Source organism: Miscanthus floridulus, chromosome 2, assembly GCF_019320115.1.
Source record: "Miscanthus floridulus cultivar M001 chromosome 2, ASM1932011v1, whole genome shotgun sequence".
In the NCBI taxonomy this organism is placed as follows: Eukaryota; Viridiplantae; Streptophyta; class Magnoliopsida; order Poales; family Poaceae; genus Miscanthus; species Miscanthus floridulus.
Genome location: NC_089581.1, coordinates 25,217,131 through 25,232,142, shown reverse-complemented (window position 1 = coordinate 25,232,142; position 15,012 = coordinate 25,217,131). Strand labels below are relative to the sequence as shown.

The following is a 15,012-nucleotide window of genomic DNA, read 5'->3' as shown; positions in this document are numbered from 1 at the left end:
CCTCTCTCACCCACACAAAACGTTAACCTTTTGACCAGCTTTCATAAAAACATGATGTTGCGACCATTAATTAATAATTAGGTTAATTTACTCCAACAATTAACCAATAAATTTGATCAGAATTCACCAGAAAAATTGATAAGTTCCCATGATACGATGACGTCGCAAAGATAGGAAAAAAGGGAGCACAAGTTGCACACGCGGGTGCGTACCATAGTTGGGCTATAAAAGGCGTCCCAAGGCGACATGCATGAGCAGCTGTGAAGCCAACAAATCAGCTACAGCCTACAGGGTGCTGCTTGAGGGACGGTGCAGTGCGGAGTGGGTTAGCCTTTCCGCCGTACAAAGGTACCTGTTCTGCCCTTGACTACTACAGTCTACAGAGGAAGCCGCCGCCGGCGGAAAGATGGCACAACAAGCGGGTGCCGGAGGTGGCCTGGAGATGGTGCCCCGCAGCGGCGACCTGGAGCTGCAGCTGCCGCCGGTGAACTGGCTACGGCAGGACTCCCTGTACCGCGACGCCACGAGGCCAGCCCACGCCGCCCATCACCATGGACGGCAGGAGAGCTGGGTTCGGACGCTGTGGCTGGCATTCCAGTGCGTGGCGATCATGTACGCCGACCTCGGCACGTCGCCGCTCTACGTCTACGCCAACACCTTCAAGTATGGCGTCAAGCATGAGGACGACGTCCTCGGCGTGCTGTCCATCATCACATCATCATCTACAGCTTCATCCTCTTCACCATGATCAAGATCGTCTTCATCGAGCTCTACGCCAACGACGAGGGTGACGGTGCGATCGACGATGCTACCTAGCTACTGAATTTAATTCACCATGATCTTTCTTGTCATGAGATGAGTTGCAAAATGGACACGGAGCTAATAAGGTGCACGTACATACGTTATTTGCTCGGTTTTCGTCAGGTGGAACCTTTGCTCTGTACTCGTTGATCTCGCGGTACGCCAAGATCTGCCTGATCCCAAATCAACAGGACGAGGACGAGCTCGTGCTAAGATAAGGCGTAATGGTTCATATCACGGCGGTAATGGTTCTAGCTGGTAAGGGCTCGTTCGGTCCAGCCAGAACGGCCCGGAACAAGGCGTGTTCCGCTCGGATTGAAGTCAGGTTGAACTAGAAATGCGCATTCAGTTAGATGCGTCCTGGAATGAAAAATAGTCGGAATGGAGATTTGTTCCTCCCATGCCTTGGACCTTGGAACGGAGACTTGTCACCTACCCTCCAGAACCAAACCGCCTGCAACCAATTAGGTTGGAGTGACACACCTGTACCATGGGCTGGAACGTTCCAGGGATAAGAACATACGAGGGTATGGCCCTCGGTATCCACAAGATAAGACATGAGCCACACCATCAGAGGTGACCCAGCCCACATGAAGGCGTGCACGGCGCTGCTCGGCGTGCACCGCAAGCTATTGTATAGTACCAAATAGAATATTTACCTTGTAACTCTACCCCTACAGAGTATATAAGGAGAGGCAGGGGTCCTCTAACGGACAAGCTACTATATCTTAATGCAATACATCAGAACATAGGATGTAGGTATTACGTCATACTGATGGCCGAACCTGTCTAAATCTTGTGTCTTGGTGCTTGTATTACCATCTCGCTCCTGATCTCGCTCACCTCTACGATAAATCTACCATCGTGGGATACCCCTCAGTGGACTGCCGAGCATCTTTTGTCGACAGTTGGCATACCCCTACCTGGCTTGAAAATTTACGAACTGGATGCAATAATAAAAAATACTCACCTTTTTTCAATATATTTTCAAACTACTGCAAGAAAATTTAGACATGCCTTGGACGAAGTCGAAACTGCCTTGAAATTGGACAGCACCTGAGAATTTCAACCTTATTTAACAGAACAACTTACCAAACAATGACGTATATTACCTGTAGGTTTTGGAAAGTGACATTAGAATTTCACGCAATTTGATTAGCCTTGTAGTAGGCTCAATTTGTGTAACTGTGTGATGTCACCCAAGAATTTGTATGCATCTGCACACGGTTAGTAATACTAATGACACAAGTGTTATTAGTTTGTGGAGAAACTCAAAATCCAAGGTTAATGAAAACTCATTATATATACTAGTATAGTGCCCGTGCTAACGCCACGGCTTCATTCAAGGATGCACATGAAAACGACCAAAGGACGATTTTTTTTTCGTAGTTCACCTTTCAAACAATTGTATATGACCATGTATATAATCCAAAAAACACTTACGCGTAACAAAGTTAATTCTATCATATTTGAAGTATTTAGCTAATTATGCTTTGTGAAAGTTGTTTCATAGCGCTGAACTAAGCACTAAAAGTTCAGTGTTTTGCTAATATGACAAGGCAAGCATAATAAACTAATGGTACCCCAGAGAAAGTTACGAAAAATAAACTTCAAAATCACTTGACATGAACAGAGAGATAAAAACAAGGTGCATTTACTCTATGTTTCCATAGTTAAGAATAAATGAAACTACTGGGACCTAACACCGGGGTACCCCAGGAGGTGGAACTAATAACCATCGAACGTTAAAAACTCCCGGACGGATAAGGGCGCCACTGCGTTTCTTGCCCGAATGACGGGAGTTTGGTTCCGCCTCGCCCGACGCCCGTGGGCTAGCTCTGTCTCGCCCGAGGGCTAAGGGCTAGACTTCGCCTTGCCCGACGCCCGTGGGCCAGCTCCGTCTCGCCCGAGGGCTAAGGGCTAGACTCCGCCTCGCCCGACCCCTGAGGGCTGGGCTCGGTCTCGCCCGACGGATAAAAGCTATACTCCACCTCGCCCGACGTCCGAGGACGGACCTCGCCTCGCCCGATGTCCAAAGACTAGTTCCGTCTCGCCTGACGACCTCTCCTCGCTCCCTCATGATGATAGGTACAGGGTAAGACAAGACGTTCGGGTCAACCGTGGCATCGAGGACCATACCCTGCATCCCAGCAGGAAAAGTACTGCCAGGGAACAACGGGATAGGTGCTTTAGCCCACTCCGGCATTGCAGGGTCCGAACAGTATTGTAGGCGCCGCCTTCAGCCCTCAAACACGAAACCCGCCGTAGACATACGACAACCACTACGGTCTAGGAAAGGACTCGTGCCCTCCACAATGACGGATGTGCTGTCACCACGCTGTGGTCCCAAGGGAGCGGCACCCGCTCCATGACCCCTCGTGCCCACCAGATCGGAGCACTCGCTTCGGCCTCCGGACGCCCTCTCCGATCGGAAGGCCATGCCCACAGCGATACTTCAGACTCCGACCCCGCGTCCCTTCGACGGGGATTCATAGGAACCAAAAGGCATGCGGAGCAAGGCTAGGCAACGCTCATAAGTCAAAACCACTATACCAGAGTCCATACCCTATGCGGAGCAGTACTCTGTAGCCATCCTAACATTCTACAGTGCATCAACAGTATTGTAGGCGCTTACCATTATCTGGTATCCGCCGGAATGGACAACAAGGCTTGGTAGACGTGAACAACAAGGCTCGGTAGCATACGCACCCTTTCCTTCTCACTTGTAAAGCCGTCCCCTTCATCTATAAAAGGGGATGTGCTTCCTCCAACAAAGGGACCGACTTTTGATGGACAACACAACACACATCACACACAGTTAAGCTGCTACCAGGCTTTTGGCATCCTTTTGACCCTTCTATCAGAGACTTGGAACCAGTCCCTCTCTTGACCATTTGTACCCCCTACTACGAACCAATTTTGGTGCTAATAACACGAGCAGCAATAGACTAGACGTAGGGACATTCAGCCCGAACCAGTATAAATCTTGTGTCCTTTAGCGCACCATCCGGGCCTAACGCGCATCAATATAAATTTACTTGCCGGTGCTTGTTCGAAACACCAACAGTTGGCGCGCCAGGTAGGGGTCTTTGCGCGTTCCAAATCAGGCGTCGGATGGCCAACCACGCAATCAGCTGGGTCCCGGGCGCACACGTGCGTTTCGGTGACCTGGATTTCATCGTCACACTAGGAGGAGAGCTGGCGCTGGCCCACACGGCCGTCCAGTCTCTCCCTTCCATCAACTTCAGCCACCGGAGGCTTGAGGGCCAGCCCGACGTCTCCCTTGGACCCTAGTCATCCAGGGAGGCCCCGCGCTGCATCACCCTCTCTCCGGAATGCCACATGCGGAGCGCCTCGACAATTGTTTTGTTCGGTCTCCACAACGCCGCAGCGACCGCTAGCCACCTTCTGGCACTACACATGGTTCAGCCACCCACGGACAGCGAGTTTATGGGGGCAATTGAACTCGATACAGAGACTCTCCACAAGCTCCTCACGGAGGAGCCAGCATTGTCCTCCAGCTCTAACTCCAGCAGGGGGAGCCATCACCCTTCTCGGGAATGCTTCATGGTGCAAACCCCTGAGGGGCGCGTCGAAAGCGTCTCCGGGGAGGAGGCTACCCCGACAAGCAACCCTGACGGTAGGTCCGGGGGGGAGGCAGCGGCCCCATCTCGCTTGAGGATGGAGTAGCTAAGAGCCTAGAAGCTGGAGATCGATGAGGCCGGACAAGGGCTCGTGCGGGAGTACGCGGACATCAATCGCGAGATCGAATGCCGTGAAAACGGTGGGCGCGCGCGTGCCACAACCCGCACTATACACCAGAGGATCCTCACCGATGATGGGACCCTCCCTCACTTCGCTCGGGCGAGCCAAAACATCGTTGCTGCGATGACCTTGCTGCACGGCCTTCTAGAGGCCACGACGTCCGAGGATCGCCGAGCCCACCGAGAAATTCATACGTTGCTCGAGCGTATGGCGGCGCAGCAGGCGGAAAGCTCGTTGTCTTGGCAACGCGAGCCCGACGCCAGCCAGCGCACGCCCTCGGTGCGCCCCGCCAAGGATGCATCCATTCACCAGACATCGCCAGGCGACAGGCAGCACACCGCTATCCTAGTACATCAACGTCTCGGCCACAACCGCGACGTGCGTAGCACCATCGATGCTCGTAGGCGCACCCACAGCGACGCAAGGGAAGAAGCCCACCGTGGCTATCATCCTCGACGCGGTGGACGCTACTACAGCAGCGAGGACCGAAGCTCGAGCCCTGGCCTGCCAGGCCCTCAGGCCTTCGGCCGACACATCCTCAACGCTACTTTCCCACCAAGGTACCGACCGCCTACCAATATCCCTAAATATTCTAGGGAAACAAACCCTGGGCTTTGGCTCAAAGACTATCGGCTTGCCTGTCAAGCTGGTGGTGCGAGTGATGATGATTTCATTATTCGCAATCTCCCGCTATTCTTGGCCAATTCGGTACGAGCGTGGTTGGAGCACCTCCCGTCCAACGCCATTCAAAGTTGGGTGGATCTGATGGAGATCTTCGTGGGAAACTTCCAAGGCACGTATAAATGCCCTGAAAACCCATGGGACCTCAAGAACTGCCACCAGAAGGCCAATGAGACCCTCTGCGGGTACATCCGGCTCTTCTCCCAGCAGTGGAATGAGCTCCCTAATGTCGCCGACGCCGACGTGATAGGAGCCTTCCTATCTGGGACAACCTACGAGTCTTTGGTTCACAAGCTGGGGCACAGGGGCCCGTGGACCACCAAGGAACTCCTAGACATCGCCACCAGCCACGCCTCAGGAGAAGAGGCGGTCGTAGCCATCTTCAACCGTTTCGACAGCAAGGCAAGGCGGGACAAGGGCACCGACGAAGGTGCCTCCAACCGTCCCACCAAAAGAAAGAATAAGAAGCAACGGCATGACAACTCGCTCGTGGCCGCTGTCGACCGCAAGGGTGACCGGAAGCCCATGGAGGGCACTCTGAACCACTTTGAGAAAATGCTCGAGGGGCCATGCCCAAACCATGCTTTCCCAGCCAAGCATCTATACAAGGATTGTGGCCTCATGCGCAAATACTTGTCTAGAGGCCTCAACAAAGGGGAGCAGGGGAAGGAACCTGCCCCCACCATAGATGACACCAAGGAGAAGGACGACGCCTTCCCAACGCCGAACGGTGCCCTCATGATCTTTGGAGGATCAATGGCTTATGACTCCAAACGACGCCAGAAGATCACACGCCGTGAGGTCTATACGACCGAACCGGCCACACCTGCTTTCCTCCGGTGGTCAGAATCCGCCATAACCTTCGACAGGACTGACCATCCGGATGCCATCCCACACCCGGGAAGGTACCCGCTTGTCGTCGACTCGATCGTCGGCCCAAAGTGACTCACGAAAGTATTGATGGACGTAGGCAGCGGCCTCAACATCATGTACGCCAAGACACTCGACGAGATGCGCGTCGACCGAACAAACCTTCGCCCCATCCGAGCGCCTTTCCATGGCGTCGTGCCTAGTAAGCAGGTCGTGCCACTAGGGCAGATCGATCTGCGCATCATTTTTGGGGATCAGTCCAATTACAAGACTGAGACCCTCACCTTCGATGTAGTGGGGTTCCCGAGAACTTTCCACGCCATCCTAGGACGACCGTGTTATGCGAAGTTCATGGCCGTCCCCAACTATACATACCTTAAGCTGAAGATGACGGGTCCCTGCGGGGTCATCACCGTCGGCACCTCCTTCCAGCGCGCTTATGAGTGCGAAGTCGAATGCTGCGGCCATGCCGCCACAGTCGTCGCCTCCAAGGAACTCGCCAACCTCAGGGAGGAGGTTGCCGAAAAAACGCCCGATGCCAAGAAATCAACCGGGTCATTCGAATCAGCGAAAGGGTCCAAGGAGGTCCTCATGGACCCTAGCAGCTCTAAGGGCAAAAAGGTCCGCATCGGTACCGCGCTCTCCTCTGAATAGGAAGGCACGCTTGTCGACTTTCTCTGTGATAACAAAGACATCTTTGCGTGGAAACCCTCAGATATGCCAGGCATCCCGAGGGAGGTCACCGAGCATACCTTGAAAATCCACCCAGGTTCTAAGCCAGTGAAGCAACGCCTGCGCTGCTTTGACAAGGAAAAGCGCAGGGCCATCAGTGAAGAGATAGCAAAACTGTTGGCCGCTGGGTTCATCAGGGAAGAACACCACCCGGAGTGGTTAGCAAATCCCATTCTTGTGCAAAAGAAGAGCAGGAAATGGAGGATGTGTGTCGACTACATGGGCCTCAACAAGGCGTGCCCAAAGGACCTATTTCCTTTGCCACGCATAGACCAAATAGTCGATTCTACCTCAGGGTGCGAAACCCTCTGCTTCCTTGACGCATACTTCGGCAACCACCAGATCACGATGAAAAGTCTGGCCAGCTCGCGACATCTTTTATCACCCCCTTTGGATCATTTTGCTACATTTCAATGTTGTTCGGTCTGAAGAATGCTGGGGCAACTTACCAGCGCTATATGCTCAACTGCTTCGGGGACCTCATCAGGTGGACCGTTGAGGCCTACGTCGACGACATCGTAGTTAAGTCCAAATGGGCCGACCACCTTATCGCCGACCTTGAACAAACCTTTGCAAAACTCTAGGCAAATGGCATCAAACTCAATCCCGAAAAGTGTGTTTTCGGGGTCCCGAGGGGCATGCTGCTCGGCTTCATTGTCTTCGAGCACGGCATCAAAGCCAACCCAGAGAAAATCTCAGCCATCACAGGGATGGGCCCGATCCAGAACATAAAGGGGGTTTAGCAGATCATAGGATGCCTCACCGCCCTCAGCCAATTCATTTCACGCCTCGGCAAACATGGACTCCCCCTTTATCGACTTCTGAAGAAAGCTGACCGCTTCGAGTGGACCACCGAGGCCCAGGAGGTGCTTGACATGGTCAAGCTACTTCTAACAAAACCCCCGATCCTGGTTCCTCCAAGCAACGGAGAATCTCTCCTGTTGTACATAGCGGCCACCACGCAAGTGGTCAGCGCCGCCTTAGTAGTAGAGCGGGAAGAAAAGGGGCACGCCTTCAAGGTGCAGCGCCCTATATATTTCATCAGCGAGGTACTATCCGACTCCAAAACCCGCTACTCCCAAATCTAGGAACTCCTCTACACCATCCTCATCACCAAAAGGAAGCTACGCCACTACTTCGAGTCACACCCTGTGACAGTCGTGATGTCGTTCCCCCTCGATGAGGTTGTCCATAGCTAGGATGCCACAGGAAGAACCGCAAAGTGGGCACTTGAGCTGATGGATCAAGGCATTACTTATGCCCCCCGAACAGCGATCAAATCCTAGGTGCTGGCTGACTTCATCGCGGAGTGGACTGAGGTCTAGATGCCACCAGCAGTCGTCGATCAAGAGTACTGGACGATATACTTCAATGGATCGCTGATGAAAAAGGGCGCTGGCACAGGACTAGTCTTCATATCACCCCTCGAGGTCCGCATGAGGTACATGGTTTAGCTCCATTTCTCCTCATCAAACAATATCGCCGAATACAAAGCGCTCATCAACGGCCTATGAATCACCATCGAGCTAGGCATCCAATGCCTTGACATCAGGGGCAACTCCCAGCTGGTCGTCGACCAGGTCATGAAGGAGTCAAGCTGCCATGACGCCAAGATGGCAGCGTACTGCCAAGAAGTCCGACGGCTAGAGGATAGATTCCACGGCCTCGAACTCAATCACATCCCAAGGTGCCTCAACGAAGCAGCCGACGTGCTCGCGAAAGCAGCATCCGGCCGAGAGCCAGTGCTGATGGGTGTCTTCGCCAGCGATCAACACAAGCCCTCGGTGTGCTATGAGGGGTCAGAATGGGCCGACGATGGCCTATCTGATCTGGCCCCGGGGGCCGACCCGCCGACTACTCTGCCTGACCCCGAGGTCATGGAGCTTGAAGAGGATCCAGTAGCAGAGCCCGATCCTCTCAACGACTGGAGAACGCTTTACCTCGACTACCTCCTCCGCGACACACTACCGGTGGACAAGACAGAAGCCCGACGGCTCGCATGTCGCGCCAAGTCCTTCGTTCTTGTAGAAGGCGAACTCTACAAATGGAGTCACATCGGGATCCTACAGCTCTGCATCCCCAGCAAACAGGGAAGACTTCTGCTGAGCGACATCCACAGCGGGGTCTGTGGTCACCATGCTGCGCCAAGGACCTTGGTTGGAAACGCATTTCGACAGGGCTTCTACTGGCCCACCGTAGTAGCCGACGCCGAGCAAATTGTACGCACCTACAAAGGGTGGTAGTACTACGCTTAGTAGATTCACCTCCTAGCCCAGGTGCTCCAGATGATCCCCATCACGTGGCCCTTCATGGTCTAGGGGCTTGACCTGGTTGCGCCACTCAAAAAGGCACCCGGGGGCTTCACCCACCTACTTGTCACCATAGACAAGTTTACGAAATGGATCGAAGCTCGACCGATCTCCACGATCAAATCTGAGCAAGCTATGCTGTTCTTCCTCGACAATCATCCATTGCTTTGGAGTACCGAACTCCATCATCATAGACAACAGCACGTAGTTCACCGACAGGAAATTCATTTGATTCTACGATGAACAACACATCTAGATCGATTAGGCAGCCGTCACGCACCCTTGGACGAACGGGCAGGTCGAGCATGCAAACGGCATGCTTCTGCAAGGCCTTAAGCCTAGGATCTTCAACCGGTTGAACAAGTTCGGCGCGCGCTGGCTCGCCGAGCTCCCGGTGGTGCTTTGGAGCCTAAGGACAACTCCTAGCCGGGCCACCGGCTGCACACCTTTCTTCATGGTCTACGGTTCTAAGGCCATTCTCCCAATGGACCTTGACTATGGGGCACCAAGAATTAGAGCATACGACGAATAGGGGGCTGAGGCATCCCACCAAGACGCCATAGACCAGCTAGACGAAGCCCACAACATCGCCCTCCTTCGTTCGGCCAAGTACCAGCAGGCGTTGCAACGGTACCACAGCCGACGGGTGCGGGACCGAGCCTTCAACATCGGGGACCTTGTCCTCCACCTCGTGCAGAGCAACATGGACCGCCACAAGCTCTCCCCGCCCTAGGAGGGGCCGTACGTCGTCGCGGAAGTACTTCGCCCAGGCGCCTACAAATTGAAAACCATCAATGGCGAGGTCTTCACCAATGCCTAGAACATTGAGCAGCTATGTCGTTTTTACCCTTAAATAAACGCATGTTTTTCTTATCAGTTTTTGTCTTTACAAATCCCCGATCTTTAGTGACATCCGACCCCTGCAAATCACGAGGGGCCAGACCTCACTCGGGGGCTGATACAAATAATACAAGTATGTTTATCTTGCAAACACTTCCTGTGCTATCTTTGCAAACTTTCTCTAAGGTTTCCGTTCTTCTCATAACAAGTCCTAAAAACTAAGATTTTGGGAACAAATTCTGAGTACAACTGGTAGGACTGCGGGAGACCCATGCCCTAGAGGCTACAACCTCTTTGCTCACCAGCAAAATTAGAACTAATTCACCCGCATTCCTAGTTTTTTGCAACTTGAGCCATGGGAAGGCATCGAAACCTCTTCTACAAAAAGAGCAAACTAAAAAACTGTTTGTCGTAACAAAAGATGGAAATTTTGTTCATTTTTGCGCAAATTCACCACTTATAAAGTAATTTCATCATGCAAAGGACTAATATACTCCTAAAATTCATAGGACTATTCACTCGGGGGCTCCCCCCATGAACTTATTCAATTACAGTATCTGCTTAGCTTTACTACAAGTACTACTACGGTCGCCACGCCATGCTCTCCATCGGCAGCATCCAGGCACATACATGGCCTAGTTTGTCTACTGCGGCCGCCGCGCACTGCTCCCCATCGGCGACGTCCTATCGCTTCACGGGATCCTCGGAGGCGCCGTCATCTGTAACGACGAGCACCACACCGGCGACTGCGGTGTCCCTCCATCGGGACACCCAGGGACTACGCCATCATCATCGGCCACAACCCTGACAACGGCGTCGGGGTAGGAAGCGCCTCCCACTAAAGGAAGGCTGCAACCAATGATGGCAAAATCGACAACGCTCAGCACCCTCCGGCGCCCTTCCTCCTTCGGCAGCGGCAACCCCTCCTCAGCCTAGGCAAACTGCACCATCTCATCTATGTTGGATGACCTCCAACTCAACATCGCGCTCCAGATTCATGAGCGGATCCATGAGTTCTTCTCTCCCTGGCATTACCGTCTCTTACTTAGGAGCCAATGCATTCGGTGAAAAGGAAGGAGAAGAGGTGGCGGCTCAAAGGCTGGCAGGGAGGTGGGACAAGAACTCTTTCCCCCTATTTAAAGAGGGGGCTTAGCAGCTAAGGAAAGGTGAAAGGTTCAGACGAAAAACTTTTTGCCTTCCCCTATTCAATACAAATGTGAAATCAATGCTGACAGAAATCTGAGAGGACGCGCCGGAAACGATGGGACGCTGCCTGGTAAGTCAGAACGTCACCCGAGCATGGCCCGCCACTAATGCGCCCTGGGCGCGAGAATCGGGGCACGCTCACCTTCATGCAACTCTTCGCTTCCCTAGGCAGGACCATGGAACAACCCAATGACGGAACCTCCCTCCAGGGGGAGCCCAACGGGCCTCCTGGGTCGATCGGGTGGCCTTGGCATAACAACGAACGAATGACCAATTAAAAGATAAGCACCCCTGTTTACTTACTTTGAGTGTTAAATTCTTTACCGAGCCTCCAACCTTAGCAATGGCAGGGGCACGAACATCGCTCAGGGGCTGTCGAGGGTGCCTGTTTATTTAAACACCCTCTTAGCCCGACCCCTCCTTACATTTGAGAAACCAGAAGCACGGCGTGTGGGAATAAAACGATGAATATAACTGGACGAACCACCAGACCCTATGCCCCGATGGCTACGGTGTTTTTTGTTTACCAGCATAATCGCATTCACAGTTCCTCACATTACTAGCCTTAGCTCCCGCCTTCCCAAAAGGAGTTTGGAGGGGTCCACCTGTAGAGCCCCCTTTCAGGGGGGAAGCTGACAAATCGCTTAAAAATCAATCGAGTGGCTCGGATCACCGCCAAGAAACGAAAACAAAAATAGCGATACTTATGCAGGTTACGCCGGCCTCGTCGCAAACGTCGGACCCGAACCTGGCATGGACATGTCTGGTAGGAGCTTCCTATGGCTCATACCACCAAGGTAACATTACCGACCCCCACTTTCATTTTGATTAAACTATATGCTAAATCCATACATCCAAACATTGCATATGCAAATCCTTCCATCTCAACGCTTCGTGTCGCGTCACAAAGCGGCAGCCGCCTCATTCAATATAAGCGATGCCTGACCAGGGTTCGAAGGCTGGCCCATGAAGGGCTCGAGGCCGCCTCGTGTCAAAAAGAGCCAGGGGAGAAAAACCAAAATGAGCCCCAGCGGCCTCGCCTGACCCTGTTCAGAAGCGGACAGGGACATCTCGACCTTTCTCGTTCGATTCTAACCTCGAGCCAGACCCACAGAATCTCTGTCGAGGAGAGGCCAATGGGCCACCTGAGCCCAGCAAATGGCTCGAGCATCTACCGGGAGGCGGGTTAAGATGTAGTGGAATGCCACATGAGGGCTCTGCCGACCCCGTCAGCGAATGATGGATCCAGATTCCACATGAACATACCCATTAAAGAGCTCATTGAGCACGACACTCGAGCCATCGAGACAAGTGTCGTCAACTCAGCCCCTCCGGTCATGGAAACTGAGGACGAGGTAGCGCGCAAAAACACAGTCGACCCCTAACAGACCCTAAAGGGCTTGGGGGCTCGAGCCGCTTGATCCAAGATCAAGAGACCGAGGTTCAAAGGCTGACCAACGAAGGGTCCGAGGCCACCTCGCGTCAAACAAGAGCCAGGGGAGAAAACACAGATAAGCCTCAACGGCCTTTGCCCGACCCACATTAAGGCAAATAGGGTCATCTCAACCTTCTTGTTCAATCCAGCCTTTAGCCGAGCCCATAGAAACCCCATTGAGGGGGAATTTGTTGGAAGGCGGGCCAAGGAGTAATGGAACGCCACCCGAGGGCTTCGCCGACCCTACCGTGAAGCAAATGGGGTCGGATTTCGTCTGAACATCCCTGTTAGCAAGCTCATAAAGCACGTCACTTGAGCCATTGAGGCAAGAGACGTCGCCTTAACCCCTCCAGTTGTGAAAAAACCATTGATGGGACGACGATCACGAATGAACCGGCCCTTAACCGAATCCCACCACGCATGGGGGCTCGGGGAAGGCCAGACCAGCGATAAGACCGAACGCACGGTCACGCAGCGATCATCAAAGTCCTAGGTAAGGGGTACGAGTAAATACAAATGTAAGTTCGCCTCCCTCGCTCCGGTCTCTAGTAACATCCGACCCCAGCAACCGCAAGGAGTCGAATCTCACTCGGGGGCTAATAAAGGTATGGGTACCTCCCTTCTTTTTTCGAAAAAACATGACATTAGACCTCCTCCTCGCATCAAGATTGGCGGCAAGGTTCGGGGGAACAGACTAGTAAGACCACAAAAAGCCCACGCCTAGACAGCTACGGTAATTTTGCTCACTAGCACAATCAAAATCTCCCCTAAAAAACCTCGGGCCCTACGGTCTTAACAAACGGAAGGGTCCATTGTCTAAATCTTTTTTCATCGCAAAAAGAGAAGAAGGTTAGATCAAACAAACGAAACAAAAATTATGAAACCATTTCCAGGACACAAAAGCACTAACACTTGTTCACATATTATAGATAAGTGTTTATCAAACTAACTACTTCTGCGAAGGGAGAACCTCTTCTTTTAGCCTATTCGCCAGGTTCCGTGCGAGGGGAGCCACTACCTTTTCCATCTCGTCCAGCTCATCGTCATCATAGACAGGTGCAAAGCCATGGCTCATTACCTCTAGGTTAATCTCTCGATCATAATGGGAACGAGCAACAGCAAAGGCTTGGGTGATCCCGGCATGAAAGGCGTCCTCCTCAAGTTGTCCCACCCACGCCATGATACCCACGGCACGAGCCACGAGCGAGCTGGTTTCCACTGGTTGCGCCACCCTCAGGGCATCGATGACCACCCCAACAGCGGCCTGTAGAAGGTCATGCTCATCACTCTCGGTCTAGAGGATCCCTCGCACTTTGGTAAGCTCTTTCTCTAGCCTGGCAGCAACGCTCTCAATGTCCAACCTTTGGTTCACCACGACTCCAAGATCCGCCCAGAGGGAGTCAGCCACCCCATGTGCCTCGTCGAGCTCCCGGATGGCCCGGTCGCAATCCTCATGGGCTGCACTATGCTCCGAGCGAAGTCTTTCCTCGGTCCGGCATAGCTCGTCCCGCTCCTCGCACAACCGGGCTATCGTCTCGGCATCCCGATCCGCCCTCTGCTGCAACGCCGCAGACCTCTCCTCAGCCTTCAGCTTGAGGTCTCGCTCTGTCTCTAGCTCTGCCAGGAGCTCGTCAGGCCACTCGCTGGCCTGGCGTCCTTCTGTAGCAGCTCGTCCTGCTCCTTTCAAAGCCTGCTGGCATCCTCCTCGTCTAGCTTCACCCTCGCCGATAGGTCCTCAAACATCCCATGAGCCTCCTCCGTGTCCCGCCGCGCCTCAGCCTCCCACTGCTAGGCGGCAGCGAGTTGCGCACCCACATCTCCTCGCAGCCTAGCCTCCTCGGTAAGGCGGTCCCATTCCGCCTTTTGCTCATGAAGGAACCAGGACTTGTCCCGGCTACGAGCAACAATATTCTGAAAAGAGGACCGGAATCAGAAGACACAAAAAAACAGAAATGTGTGAAGTAAGAAGAAAACAAGCGAGAAGATCAAGCTGATACCCGGCTAGAAGGAATGAGGATTTCGTGCAAGGCACCACTGGCCTCCCTCAGGGCACCCATCACCACCGAGAGCCCGACGTCAAGATTCTCCCGCTCCAAGCTCTCGGCAGCATTGTCAAGCGAAAAAAGAACCGACGCTGGGTCCTGAGCGGCCATCCACTGGACCGGTGGCTCATCCCGTGCGGGGGAGCGGCTGCCACCTAACAATAGGGCCAAAGGCGGCTGCCTTCTGGTCCTCCCCACCACCATCACGATGCCCGAAGACCCTCCAGCCATGTCCTCCTCCATCCGGCCTGCCCCGGGCGCCACGGCCTGGACCGCTGGTGGCGCAGATTGCGCCACCCCCTCGGATGCCACCATGGTGGTGTCCGACCCT

General features: G+C 53.5%; 2 protein-coding genes across 2 annotated transcripts; both read left to right on the top strand.

Moving 5' to 3' along the window:
- The first annotated feature begins 281 nt into the window (after positions 1-281).
- On the top strand, positions 282-1,462 carry LOC136520251 (probable potassium transporter 16). The gene is made up of 2 exons (XM_066513708.1): positions 282-793; positions 925-1,462. The coding sequence occupies exon 1, from the start codon at positions 407-409 to the stop codon at positions 746-748; it is 342 nt and encodes a 113-aa protein (XP_066369805.1). The 5' UTR covers positions 282-406; the 3' UTR covers positions 749-793; positions 925-1,462.
- Positions 1,463-6,207: 4,745 nt separating this feature from the next.
- Positions 6,208-6,771, top strand: LOC136536233 (uncharacterized). Its single transcript, XM_066528596.1, has one exon. It carries the CDS (start codon positions 6,208-6,210, stop codon positions 6,769-6,771), a length of 564 nt encoding a protein of 187 aa, XP_066384693.1.
- The last annotated feature ends 8,241 nt before the right edge of the window (positions 6,772-15,012 follow it).

Bases quoted from the DNA above. Each gene is read 5' to 3' on its own strand.
- LOC136520251 (XM_066513708.1), top strand. From the start codon at position 407: ATGGCACAACAAGCGGGTGCCGGAGGTGGCCTGGAGATGGTGCCCCGC.
- LOC136536233 (XM_066528596.1), top strand. From the start codon at position 6,208: ATGGACGTAGGCAGCGGCCTCAACATCATGTACGCCAAGACACTCGAC.